The sequence below is a fragment of the Chanodichthys erythropterus genome, chromosome 10, assembly GCF_024489055.1.
Source record: "Chanodichthys erythropterus isolate Z2021 chromosome 10, ASM2448905v1, whole genome shotgun sequence".
NCBI classification, from domain to species: Eukaryota; Metazoa; Chordata; class Actinopteri; order Cypriniformes; family Xenocyprididae; genus Chanodichthys; species Chanodichthys erythropterus.
In genome coordinates, this window is record NC_090230.1 from 33349968 (window position 1) to 33365199 (window position 15232).

General features: G+C 32.6%; 2 protein-coding genes across 4 annotated transcripts in view; one reads left to right on the forward strand and one right to left on the reverse strand.

The window, feature by feature from the left end:
- The window catches only part of apc (APC regulator of WNT signaling pathway), a 44775-nt gene extending 41489 nt beyond the window's left edge, over window positions 1-3286 (reverse strand). For both annotated transcript variants that reach the window (XM_067397380.1, XM_067397379.1), the window contains exons 1-2: window positions 3092-3286; window positions 2382-2421 (exon numbers count right to left, since the gene is read on the reverse strand). The gene's annotated coding sequence lies outside the window, so the exon portion shown is untranslated. The remainder of the gene's footprint in view (window positions 1-2381; window positions 2422-3091) is intronic.
- Window positions 3287-5483: 2197 nt separating this feature from the next.
- Window positions 5484-15232, forward strand: part of epb41l4a (erythrocyte membrane protein band 4.1 like 4A) — a 59222-nt gene continuing 49473 nt past the window's right edge. For both annotated transcript variants that reach the window (XM_067397385.1, XM_067397387.1), the window contains exon 1: window positions 5484-5927. In XM_067397385.1, coding sequence (XP_067253486.1) covers window positions 5829-5927 — 99 coding nt within the window. In that variant the 5' untranslated portion in view covers window positions 5484-5828. The remainder of the gene's footprint in view (window positions 5928-15232) is intronic.

Genomic DNA, 15232 nt, shown 5'->3' on the forward strand with positions numbered 1-15232 from the left:
TATGTAGGATATAAATGCAATTACACAAATATATACTCTTTTTATCAATTTGATGGGTGTTCAACCAAAATCAACAACTTTTCAGGAAAAACTTAAAGGATTAGTTCACTTCAGAATTGAAATTTCCTGATAATTTACTCACCCCTATGTCATCCAAGATGTCTATGTCTTTCCTTCATCAGTCGAAAAGAAATGAAGTTTTTTGAGGAAAAACATTCCAGGATTTTTCTCCATATAGTGGACTTCACTGGGGTTCAACGTGTTGAAGGTCCAAATTGTAGTTTCAGTGCAGCTTCAAAGAGCTCTACATGATCCCAGACGAGGAATAAGTGTCTTGTCTAGCGTAATGAGTGGTCATTTAAAAATAAATAAATAAATAAATAAATAAATAAAAAATTATATACTTTTCAACCACAAATGGGAAACTGTCATTTGGACCTTCAACCCATTGAACCCCAGTAAAGTCCATTATATAGAGAAGAATGTTTTCCACAAAAAAAACAATTTCTTTTTGACTGAAGATAGAAACATCTTGGATGACATAGGGATGAAATTTAAATTCTGAAATGAACTAATCCTTTAAGAGAATGCATGCAAAAATAATATATTAAAGCCATAAGAGACAATCACTTAAAGTAGTTTGAAAGCAATTTTGCACAATATATTGTAAAACACAGCAAACAGGCAAAATCTGCGACTCACTTCATGTTTACTCACTAGATTTAAACTAGATTAAATATTAATGAGGTCTGTAACAGTTTTCAAAACAACTTGTGCGCATGAAAGTAAAGATTCAGCTAACTTTGTCCATTTAACCCTCAACAAGAATTCACAAGATCGTTAATAAAACTTAAAACATTTTTTATGACTCCAGTTCAGTTTTAGCAGATAAAAATTCAAGTCTAATGGAAACATTTCACCAAAAATCTTTTTTTTTTTTTTTTTCATGTAACATTTTGAATACCATCAGTGCTTCCCACACATAGACTTTACTTGGGGCGGGCCGCCCAGGTATAATAACGGCTGCCCAAGTATATTGAAGACACATTTTTGCTTTTATTATTTTTATCCTCTTATACTTTTATATCCGCCCAAGATAATGAAACCATCCGATTAACTAGTCGTTCCGTACCTGCTCGTTATGTGTGCGTCAGAACTGTTTACTCCCGCTAACATTCCCACAGGTGCTGCATATTGCAAAGTCACAAGGGGGCGCTGTTAAGTGTTCTACAGGCTCACACAACAGGGCTTCAGTCTGCTTCAAAGTGATTCTCAATCAATGAAAAACGCAGATTTATGCCAAGCGATTGCTAATGAACTCAAGTTAATTAATTATTACAATGTCTACTTTATGGCCTTTATATAAAACGTTTTATACAGTTGTAAGAATCTGAAGGATCAGCCTGCAATAGTACAGACATTTCAAAATAAGAGGGCTTGTTTATAATTAAAAGTCACATGCTAAGTTTTTTCTTTTTCTTTTGGGCATTATTGGTATTTTGGTTACACAATAAATTGTATTTCATTTGATTTCCATTCAATTCATATTAAATTATTGTAGTCTCCCCCACAGGAAGAAAAGACTAAGAACATTATTTGACACATATATTATTCATTATATAAATTTTACTAGTAAAATCTGTGTCCCATTCACTGAGAGAGACACTATATGACAGCAAGGAGAACATACGAAAAGGTGAACCATTTAAATGCTGTAATTTTGCATTATTTACAATGCATAATATTAGTATGTAATTAAATGTAATAGTATGCTATGTAATTAAAACTAAATGAATTAAAATAATGTTAAAAATCACATTATTTGTTTGTCACATGTAGTAGACCATTTTTGTGCCGTGGGTAATAGGAGGATTTTTCACCTGGCTACCACCGCAAGTATATTTCAAACCTGTGGGAAGCACTGACCATTCTAGTCACTCTTCTCTATGCAAAATACAATAAATGAGGATTTAAGCTAAGTAAAAATCAATCAATAGAACCCAAAACTGTACAATACTCCTAACAATGAAGCCACAAAAAACAAACATGGCCATTATAAACCATCCAAGCATCAAATACAATTACGAAACACACTAACATAAAAAAAGAAATATTAAAACTGCCTAGATAGCTTGTGATCAGGCACAATGTCACTGCTTGATATCTCCAGAAAGGTGCATCAGATATGACGACAACAGCTGAAACAATGTCAAACCATATTCAAAGGCTCTGCCAAAGCAAAACAACACGTATTACGCTTCAGCAGGGGAGTGGTAAAAATAACACTTTTCTTCATCACAACTCTTTGGTGTCACTCAAAGACCATCATAGCACAGTCACAGTGATTTAAAAAATAAATAAATAAGCTAATTTTCCCTTACCGTCTGCCAAGGGGTGCAGCACAGATCCACTGCTGGACTCCTGTAAAGAAGAAATGAGTTATCAGAGAGGTGTAGAGTTCATCTACTTTATTATAGTGTAATTTGGATTAGTAGAGTAGAATAGAAGAATAGACTTTGTTAAAGCAGTTTATTATTATTACAGCTGAATTTATAGAGCAAAATAGAGGTCTGTGAAGTAAAGCCTGTGATTATTAGTAAGAAATGCAATGGAACATTTTTGTAAGAGAAAGAGTATACAATAACAATTTTTGTAGAGAATGTTTCATACATTTATGCTGAGAAAAATATTTAGTAATAGTGTATATATATACATATATATATATATATATATATATATATATATATATATATATATATATATATATATAGTAAACTGTATGTACATTTGAAAGACAACACTGTAGAGTAGTAAAATACACAATATACGGATGATAATAAAAATATATAAATGCAAATTTCAATACTGATGGATGAGTGCTCATATCACTGCAGTATGAACTCTTCACACATAATTACTTATAGACACTTCTTCAGGATCACTTTTATAAAGCACTACTTGTTTTAACAGCACACTTTTTTTGATTTTATAAACTCAGTCAACGCCTTATTAACATATATTTCAGTACATTGTTGTGTATCAGAGCTTGTTGTGTTTATATAAATACTACTGAAGATATTTAAAGTCTTACCTGCACAAACATTCGCCTCTTCCAGTAAATAACTCGAGTTTATCGTCCAGGTCGGAATAAATCCCGTGAATTCATATTGTTGGAGCACTATAAGCGGATATTTCTCTGTTTGCTGATTATATCATGTGTTTGTTTGAAACTTTTTCTTCTTTTGTGTGAGTGATTTTCTGCTCAGTATCTCCAGTCCCCGCGACGCTTCGCCATATTGTTAGTGGAGTCAGACTTTGAGCATGCGCAGTGAGATCTGTGCTCAAGACGACACCATGCGGCAGGTAAAAGAATTGCTTTAATCTCTTCAATGATTTGTACGCACGCATGTAGATAATATTATTAATAATAATAATAATAATAATAATATATTGTTTGTTTTATATAACAATATAATAACACTGTATCATTAATAATTTAATCATTGTAGTAAATTAATTTACAAAATAAGCATTTACTTAGCATTAATGAGAAATTTTCCAAAAATAATCATTTTTGAAAGCTTGCACTGCCTGAAAGAGCCTGATATATATTGCAACAGTAGCAATAATTGCAGTTACTTTGACATTTTCCTGGAACATTTTTGTAAACAAGTTAGAAGAATAATTTAATACTTTTCATAGAAATAAATACATTTAAATTATAAATTATTATATTATTTTACATTATTTCATATTCAACATGATTTATTTATGAAATCATCACTCCTTATAATATAATAAATATTAATTATAATAAATAATACTTAATTTTACATTATATATATATATATATATATATATATATATATATGTATATATATATGTATATGTATATATATATATATATATATATATATATATATATATATATATATATATATATATATATATATATATATATATAAATAAAACAATATATATAAACCATTGTTACATTTAGCTAATTTTAATATAATATAAAATAATTTCACATTATTTAATATGTAACATTATTTATTTATTAAATTATTTGTTTACAACATAATAATTATTAATAGAAAAAAGAAGTTAGAATTTATGATATGAGTTATATAATACATGTATAAATGTACATTTTAAATGTATTAAATGTGTTAAATTATTTTATTGTTTTAAATAATTTTTATATTTCACATGATTTATTTATTAAATAATCACTTATAATTAATAATTATTAATTATCATAAATAATATTTTATTACATTATATATAAGATTGTTTGATTTAACACATTATAAATATAATATAAATAACCTTACATTTTTTAATATGTAACATTATTTATTTATTAAATTATTTGATTATAATAGAATAATTTTGAATAGAAAGAAAGAAAGAAAGAAAGAAAGAAAGAAAGAAAGAAAGAAAGACATTTTAACAAGTTAGAAGAATTTATGATATGAGTCATTTTCGTAAAAAATAATAAATAATATTATATTTAAATATATTAATTTATTAAATTATTTTAAATAATTTTATATTTAACATGATTTATTTATTAAAAATCACTCCTTATAATTAATAATTATTAATTATAATAAATTATATTTTATTTACATATATGTAAAACATTTTTTGATTTAATACATTATAAATATAATATAAAATAATTGTACATTATTTAATATGTAACATTATTTGTTTATTAAATTATTCGATTATAACAATAATTATTAATCGAAAGAAAGAAAGAAAGAAAGAAAGAAAGAAAGAAAGAAAGAAAGAAAGAAAGAAAGAAAGAAAGAAAGAAAGAAAGAAAGAAAGAAAGAAAGAAAGTAAATATTTTTGTAAACAAGCTAGAAGAATAATTTATGATATGAGTAATTTTCGTAAAAAAAAATTAAATCTTAAATGTATTAAATTATTATTTTATTTTACATTACTTCATATTTAACATGATTTATTTTTTAAATAATTAGGCCTACTCCTTATAATATAATAATATTTTATTTATATTTTCACATTTATTTATTTAGCCTACATAATTTTACATTATTTACATTATTAATATGATTAATAATCATATTAAAGAAAGAAAGAAAGAAAGAAAGAAAGAAAGAAAGAAAGAAAGAAAGAAAGAAAGAAAGAAAGAAAGAAAGAAAGAAAGAAAGAAAGAAAGAAAGAAAGAAAGAAAGAAAGAAAGAAAGAAAGAAAGATCACTAACAGCATAATGAAATGAGAGGATGCTCTGAGTTTCCAACAGGTGGCAGGACAGTCCCGCTCACTGTGTGTGTGTGTGTGTGTGTGTGTGTGTGTGTGTGTGTGTGTGTGTGTGTGTGTGTGTGTGTGTGTGTGTGTGTGTGTGTGTGTGTGTGTGTGTGTGTGTGTGTGTGTGTGTGTGCGGGAGGGAGGGAGGAGTCACACATGAACAGCCGCTCGGGCTGCTTGGCAACACACAGCATGAATCCAAGTGAAGCACGTTCGGTGAATCAGGAGGTTTTGATGGGACACTTTGATCAGTCCAGCCCGACAGCACCAGCTAAAGTCATCTCCAGACCAAAAACGTGTCGAAAGGTTCGGGATTCACTTTCATCAGCGCGATGAGCCTTTACGCATAGACTTTATTCATCATATGAGTTCACATGGGACATTTGGATGGTGCAAACATCATGTGCGTGAAGAATGAAGAGGATAATATGTAGCTAACAAAGGAGGACACGAGCTGACATCTCCTCCTGATGGATTGTAACATTCCGGCAGAAGAGAGGTTTCTACAGGCTGCTCAGTTGGGATCTTCTGTCTAGTTCAAGATGAGTTGTTTCTGTTCAGTTCAAGAGGAGTTTTACTGTGAGGTTCTGCTGCTGGATGAGTCCAAGCTCATCTTAACCACTCAACAGCAGGGAATAAAGGTAGGAGATGCTTTCATAAGGACTTATATATGCTGAAATGATACTGATCCAGGGAGCCACTGGATAGATAGATAGATAGATAGATAGATAGATAGATAGATAGATAGATAGATAGATAGATAGATAGATAGATAGATAGATAGATAGATAGATAGATAGATAGATATTTGCAGTACAGTAATATAATGGAAATTTATATAATAAAGTATGGTTATTCTATTCATATATGGTAGTTAAATAATAGTAGTAGTTTCCAAAGCAACATGTGATGAAATTAGATGATTCTGTGCCCATATTTAATGTTCTGTACATATTGTTGAGGTCCACACCCAGAACCCATGAGATCAGCACACTGTTAACCAGATTACAGTAACCAGATGATCTGGTTAAACACAATGAGAACGGCCTAATTATATGGCTGATGGTTTTGTCAAATGTTAAATGCATAAATGTTGATATGCAGTACTATACATTAAATATTATTAAATACATAGCAGTTAATTATTAAATATTAAGCCTGTAAGTGAACTGAGAAGTATCATGATTGCTTAGTTCACCATTGTTTCACCATATTTTGGACATGCATGTGCCACAGTACTTCTGATTCATGCATTAATCCCTATTTCTTTCTATTACTTTTTCCTAACTTCTAGATCGTATTTCACTTTATTTTGCCTGGCAATGCATAATGGTTGAAGGTTTGATAAGCTAGTCTCATTTATTTCAACCAGTTAATACAGGACAAATGGGTGGAAGTTGTATATTACTGCTCTTTTACAGCACGTTTGACTCTCTGAACAGAGTAACATCAGATATCATATTGCCGTTTGCTCTAAATTGTTAATGGACAGCAGAGCAGGAGGATCTTTAGCAAGTCTTTAATGGACCATACATAACATTGAAAAATGAGCAGTATTTTGAGTTTGAACATGTTTTTGTAGCTTTTAGCTGATATCTATCTACAGTGAGGAGGTAAAAACAACAGTGTTAGTTTGTGTTAGTTTGTTGCATGTTGCCAGGCATGTAGGTCATGGACATTGCAAACCACAGGAACGTCTGAGATAAAAGTTGATGAAAGTGTCCAGTTGCATGTTAGAGCGTGACGCTCTGTCTCCCTCCATCAAGACATTTACAAAAAAATACAAATTATATTTTAATATTTTCACATACAATATAAGAAGTGCAAAACTTTAACTTTAAGCTTAACTTTAATGTGTCTGTGAGGTTTCAGCTCAAAATCAGATCATTATTATACCATGTTGTAAATGCCCATTTTTGAGTGCAATGAAAATCATTATGTTTTCGTGAATGTGTCTTTAAATGCAAATGAGCTGCTGCTCCCCACCCCCTATCCAGAAGAGGGCGGAGCCTGTACAGCTCGTGCCTCGGATACTCTGCCAAAAACTCACAAAACATCTGTTTGGTTTTGATTATCATCTCTATCACTGCCACACTCACAATATTGCAGTTCTTCATCATTATTAAAGGTGCCCTAGAATTAAAAATTTAATTTATCTTGGCATAGTTGAATAACAAGAGTTCAGTACATGGAAATGACATACAGTGAGTCTCAAACACCATTGTTTCTTCCTTCTTATATAAATCTCATTTGTTTAAAAGAACTCCGAAGAACAGGTGAATCTCAACATAACACAGACTGTTACGTAACAGTCGGGATCATTTATATGTATGACCCCAATATTTGCATATGCCAGCTCATGTTCAAGGCATTAGACAAGGGCAGCCAGTATTAACGTCTGGATCTGTGCACAGCTGAATCATCAGACTAGGTAAGCAAGCAAGAACAATAGCGAAAAATGGCAGATGGAGCGATAATAACTGACATGATCCATGATATCATGATATTTTTAGTGATATTTGTAAATTGTCTTTCTAAATGTTTCGTTAGCATGTTGCTAATGTACTGTTAAATGTGGTTAAAATTACCATCGTTTCTTACTGTATTCACGGAGACAAGAGCCGTCGCTATTTTCATTATTAAACACTTGCAGTCTGTATAATTCATAAACACAACTTCATTCTTTATAAATCTCTCCAACAGTGTGTAATGTTAGCTTTAGCCACGAAGCACTATCAAACTCATTCAGAATCAAATGTAAACATCCAAATAAATACTATACTCACATGATCCGACGCATACATGCAGCATCCATGACGAACACTTTGTAAAGATCCATTTTGAGGGTTATATTAGCTGTGTGAACTTTGTTTATGCAATGATAAAGTTGAGAGCTCGGGAGGGGGCAATTAAAGGGGCCGCAACCTGAATCTGTGCATAGTTAATGATGCCCCAAAATAGGCAGTTAAAAAAATTAATAAAAAAAAAATCTATGGGGTATTTGAGCTGAAACTTCACAGACACATTCAGGGGACACCTTAGACTTATATTACAGATATATTATATATTATAGACTTATAGCGGGGCTTACGTAAGAGTAGGGGGAAATCTGTTTATGATTTATGAGGATTATAGAAGAAGGAGTGGGTGGATTTTTACCATTATAGTCTGGTTGTTTACACACATCTGTGTTCAAACACCTTACAAAAGTGAATTTTGCATAATAGGTCCCCTTTAATACCACAAATTAAGCTAGAGTGTTGTTGCTATGGGGGTCCTAGGTGGGTTTTTTTTTACAGTGTGCATCTGTGGGATTTTTTTCACCTGTTTTACGGTCCAGCAGGTGAAAAAGCTTCATCTGATCAGTTAGTAAAGTAGAAGCACAAACACTGCAGAATGACACACATGCTGAACTTTAATAGTGGTTGGTGTGTTCACATGCACTAAACACTAAATATGAGCAATAAAAATAGTGTTTTTGCATTTAAGTGTTTTATTTGTTAGGAAGCGCTTACAAAGCCACACATTTGCTTGTGTGCTCAGATGCTTCACCGGTTCACGCACACTCACGACACAAAGGCCTCATTGAGCTGACCCAGACGGCGGTGTGTGTAGTTGTGCGTGAGGAACAGAACAGCTCACATGTTTCCATCATTGCAAAACAAAGACAGCAGCTCAGAGTAGCAAGGCCGTGCTTCTGTCGAGGTGATGCTCTCCTGACATTTGGAAATGTCTTGACAAAGAGAATAGTTTATTTAGGCTCTGACCAGTGCGAGATTTCCTCCATTGTGTTTCCTGTGAGAGAATGGCTGTGCTTTCTAAACAATAAAGTCCTTTGGCACTTTTCAACACGAGAAGATTAATAAAAGCTGTTCATTGTGAAGTTTAAGGGTTCAGTATAAAGCTACAGGGCATCAAAATAGGCCTGAGTATTTAAATGTACTTGTAGTTTATTGATGATGTCACATATTTGAGTGAATCTCTGGGTCAGATTTCACTCTAAAATGAAAAGAAGGAATTAAGAAAGTGTTTATTTTAATGACAATTAAACATTTAAAACACCAAATTCTCCTTATTGTAATGGGAAAAAACTGTAATATAAATACTTTAAATTGTATATGTCATGGTAGTATTTGTTGTGCTGCCTTTTAATTTATGTTTTACATTTAAAAAAATTAAAAACAGTATTTTTCCCCCTTATATAAACACAGAGAAATATATTTATGGAAATTACTTGGAAAAGGTCATATATATATATATATATATATATATATATATATATATATATATATATATATATATATATATATATATATATATATATATATATGTCAATGACATGATGCATAATTTTTTTGATTAATAATAATAATAAAAAAAATGATATGACATCCAAAGTATGTAAGGTAGTACAACTAGAATTGTACTAATTATATTTTGCTACATATAAAGGTATTTTAAAGATTTTGAAGTGTCAAAAGGTCATTCGGTTTAACCGTCCAAAGGCCAATACAGGCATTTTATTAGTGATTAAAATATCTTAAAAAGTAATAAATGTATATATTTTTTTTATTCTGGCATGAGTTTATAACATCATATATCAACATAGCGCAAAATGGTATTAAAATTATGTGTAGAAGGTGTCGCTTTGTTATGAGAAAGAATGTCCGGAAAAATTAATTTCATTGATGTCATTGGGAGTAACCAATATAAAGGGACCATTTTGGATCAAGTCATGCGGTCTATATCATGTGACAGGATGTGACATCATTTAGGCACCTGCAAAGAACCACATGGTCGTGAAGCAAAATAAATAACTCTCTCTTAACTATTTAAAAAATGTATGTTTTCACTTGCTCATACGCATGTCCCAAAACATCAGGTCATTTGGTACAACCGCAATAAAACATAAATATATATTTCTCTATGCTAATATAGTGTATATATATTATATAATATAAGTGTGTATCCAAGGGATTTCAAAGAATGCCATGGTATTACCAACATGTTAGTGTCCAAAAGCCTAGTAATACCATTGTACTCTTATGTATGGGGAGCGACAGTCAGAGAAAGTGAAAGGCAGGGGGAATGTGTATTAGGATTTACTCTGTGTGTTGCTGGTTCCAGTACCCTCGTCTTCCACACCCACCCTTGTCAGCGCGGGTGGAGGGGGTTGTGTGGCGTTTGGGAGTGTGCCGGCCATTCCAGACAAAGGCAGAGGAACCCTGTGATAAGATGAGCAGATTTCCTCTGGATGGATTTGAGTTAGACTAATGCGAGCCCTGGATCAAATCCCTCATCGTTGCGTTTAATGGGATTCCTAAATGGGCTTGTGTCTCAGTGTTATCCTAACTGAGTGTGTTTTATTTTACTTATTCACCTGCAAACACATTTCACAGCTCATGTTCATAATCATCACGAGTCCAATCAGCTAATTATACAGTCCAGAAGAGGACAGAATGAAATTATTGAATGTTTTTATTTTTTGTGCAGTCTGACCTTTTAAGCCCATTATCTGGTGCTCATCTCGTAATGACAATGTGCCATGCGAGACAGAAATAAACCACAGACTAGAGAGCGTCATGTATTTGCAGCTCATATAGAGAGTGATTTTGTGCATCAGCTTTTCCCCATGGTAAACTAAATCTCTGACAAATTTCTTCAATTGGAAAAGCAATTAATGCATTATAAAGTTATAAAGAAGTCTCTTATGCTCACCCAAGCTGAATTTATTTGATCAGAAATACAGTTATATTGAAAATATTATTACAATTTAAAAGAACTGTTTTCTATTTGAATATATTTTAAAATGTCATTTATTTCAGAATTTTCAGCATCGTTAATCCAGTCTTCAGTGTCACATGATCCTTCAGAAATCATTCTAATATGATGATTTGCTGCTCAACTAACATTTCTGATTATTATCAGTGTTAAAATCAGTTGTGCTGCTTCATATTTTTGTGGAAAGTAATTTTTTCAGGATTCTTTGATGAATAGAAAGTTCAAAAGAACAGCATTTATTTGAAATATAAATCTTTTGTAACATTATAAATGCATTTTCTGTCACTTTTCATGTGTCCTTGCTGAATAAAAGTATTGATTTATTTCATCAAAGATCTCACTGACTCCAAACTTTTGAACATTTTTGGCCTTTGGATCATTCCGTGTCAAATCAACCAAATTTTCGGAAACTTCCTTGGCTTAAATTGTTTATTCTGTTCCTATTTTTTCTAAAGAAAGACAAACATCAATAGTGATGAAAGCAAAAATATTAAATGCCATGGATGAGTATTTACTGAGATTTGGAGCCAAATTAAAGGGGTGTAAAAAGGACTTTAGAAAGATGGCAGCATCATTATTTTATTTTTACACAGAGATCGGTAGGTCTATTAGTTAAATCTGTTTACTTTATCAATCTTTCTTGTGTTATATGCCAACAGTGACAGTTCAAAAATGGGAAAAAAACACTTTTTTTGCATACCTGTAACTCAAGAAGTATTAAAGATATCTTAATATCCTTTTAGATTTTGAAACTTTCCTTTTTGGTATCTTCAATTTAAAGGCTATATATGGTTCAATCGCAGATATATGGGGATCCCAGTGTGGCTCCATGAGTAAATTTGTTGTAAATTTGTACACACATTCACTTTTTAACATTATTTCTGAACATTATTTGTTCTTCAGACATTCCCCTTTCAGTACAATAAGTATCAGCTGTATGCACAGTCAACGACATGAAATGAAAATGGGAAAATTTTGACAATTTGCACATTTGCATATTTCTGGAAATAAACTGTATAGGGCCTTAAAAATGAACAGAACAAAAGAAAAGTTTAAGAAACAGAATCTAAAAGGGCATTGAGATATCTTTAATGCTTCCTGAGTTACAGACATGCCAACTTTGTGTGGAATAAAAGTGCTTCTCCCCATTTTTGAACTGTCACTGTCGGTATATAATGCAATAAGGATTGCTAAAGACAACATCATTTACTAATAATAACTATGTGTAAAAATAAAATTATATTGCTGCCATCTTTCTAATGTCATTTTTCTCCCCCCTGTAATTTGTTTTAGGTGAAAATTGTCATTTTGACCCCTCTCTACAAAATAGTGGATTACACAGTAAATATTTATCTATTGCATTTAATATTTTGGCTTTCATCACTATTTATGATTGTCTTTCTTCAGAAAAAATATGAACAAAATTTGAGCCTGGTTGAGTTGCCACAGAATGACCCTATTATATGAGAAATAGAAATCTGTCTTCATTTAGATATTACATATTAGTGTTTCTGGGATTATGTGTGTTCATGTTTCTGTGTGTACATGTACACGTGTGTGTGTTTGTGTGATGTAGTGCTTAGGTTTATGGGTGTTTCGGAGACAGGCACAGACAGACTCCAAACCTGAACTCTGAAATCCCTGACAGCCCAGAGATGTTTTATTGGCTCTGCCAACATCTCATTCAAGAAAGGAATTCACACAGAATATTCTCTGCAGCCATTCATTTGAAAAATTATATGGCATTTTTCAATGTTTTTTTAAATTATTATTACAGTGGATATCAGGAATACCACATGGTATTCAAAACAAACCTATGGAATTACTTATGATACTTTTTCCTTAGTGAATACAAGTGTGCCAGAGAGAACCTGATTTTCTTTGTCCATTGCGTCCCATGAGCCTGTCATACCACATTCCACTGAGAAATCTCACAGGTAATTGGGTGAAAGCAGTCATTAAAAACAATTAGTATCTAGGTGTTCGGTTGAAACACACTTAATCTCATAGGGGTTGCCTAAACATTGCTTTTAAGAATTAAAATCGTCCTTCATAAACCTGATGCATGGGCACATATTTTAGATTTGCTCATTTGGATTAATTCAATTTAGATTCATTCAGGTGGACTGTTTTGTTTTGTCATTTCTGCGCTAAATAGAATTGGTCAATCAAACAGATAGTCCCGCCCAAAACTGAAGCCAACATGTCGGGCTGCTCAAACAAACAGATCAATGTTTTGAAAGCGTCAGTGTTTCACTTATAAGGACGTCAGACTACTAATGGATTATTGATAGTCAGAATCTTTGCATGCAAAACTCCACATAAACAGAATTGGATTGTCTGTAATTCACAATTTACAATTATGCATTTGACAGATTGCTTGTATTCAAAGCATCTTGCATTGCATTCAAGCTATACGTTGGATCAGTTCGTGCATTCCCTGGGAATTGAACCCATGACCTTCGGCATTGCTAGTGCAATGCTCTACTGTCAGAGCATCATGAATGCAATTCAGTTCTGCATATCTTTGTTTGTTTGTTTGTTAGATATTTTGTTGAGTTTGATTGTGATTTCAGCCACCAGTAAGAGTGTAGGTTTCTCAGTCCTACTTTTTAAACATTTAAATCCACTTCATTTCTACAGAATTCTGCCAATTTGGTTCCAAATTGGTGCAGAAATGCGAAAACCATCTGCGGATTGGGTGTCAGCAGTGTTTGTGTGTCAGCTGAGGTCAGAGGATTTAACAGGCATTTGAAGGAGCGAGAAAAGAAATGGGAATAATCTCTGCTTTCTTTAGTCACAATGAGGGTCGTAATCTCTCCTGTCAAACGCAGAATCAACACTGATCACTACAGACACATTCCTTCAAAGTGAGCATGCGGCGTGATTCACTGTAGAAACACCCTTAAATGAACCACCGTCAGCAATCAGAACGCTAATGATTTAGTTGATTGTGCTGATTGAGGTGCTCATCAAATTTACATCAACGCTTCGTTTGAGATGAGCTTGGAATTCTAGAAGGCAGTCTAAAATAATAAGGTTGGTTTGTTATTCTTTTATGCTTTATTCAAACGTTTCATCTTTGACAAGAGTCTTTCCAGATCAACTGCTTGGCTGCGGGTTATTCTGAGCAGCGAATCGTGTCACAGTGAAAACTACCTGCATCAGTCTTTAGTTTGGTAATGGCCCTGGTAAGTTTCTTCCGATGTCGAATTCAAGCGCTCAACAAAGGCTTTCAGAAATGCTCATCCGTCATCAAGCTGAAATTTCCAGCGACAGTCTCAAGTGTATTTCAACAAGCCTCATGCATATGAATTATTACTGATGCTGGAGTCTAATTTTAAATCCGTCTGCCGTGCTAAAACTTTCCCAAAGCGCAGAGCTCCACAGAGATGTGGTTTCTGGGTTTTGGTTCCCAGAGAAACATCGAATATTCTATTTCTTGATCTGTAGACTAGAATACTAGAATCATAAACTCAAATCCAGTAGTTGGGAAATGTCATGTATTTCTTCTGTCTTTCAGTATTAAAGAACTACGAAACCTACTTCTCTGTTCTCTGTTTAATTTAGTACATTTAAGGCTTGTTCATACCAAGGACGATAACTATAATGATAACGATAAAGATATAGTTCTAAAAATCATTTTAAATGTAAAAGAATATCAGTCCACACCACAACTACAATGATAACGGCACAGAGAATCAATATCATTGGAATCACTTTCAGAAGATTTTTTTCCTAGTTGATGAATGATAAAAACATTGAGAGTCAATCAGAATCCATCCTGACTTTAAAGAGTTTGAGAATTTAAAGCAGCAGACGAAGGGGTGTCAATTGGGTATGGCACAGGGTGTGGTGGTTGTCATACCTGGGCTGCCTGGTCAGGTCAATGCAAAGTAATATATTTTTAATGCATGATTAATGGAGCTATATTACTACTTGTAACATATAATTTATAATTATTTAATAAAAGTGAAAAGCAAGTAAATTAAAGCGATCTGGGGTTCGTTTCCCAAAGCGAACTATCGTCATAAGTTCCGTCGTTACCTATAGAGTTCAATGGAACTTACGACCATAGTTCACCAACGATGCTTTCGGGAGACGCACCCCTGGTTGTTATATTCGTATCATGTAAGTTTAATTGTGCTTCAGATGTGTTAAGTAT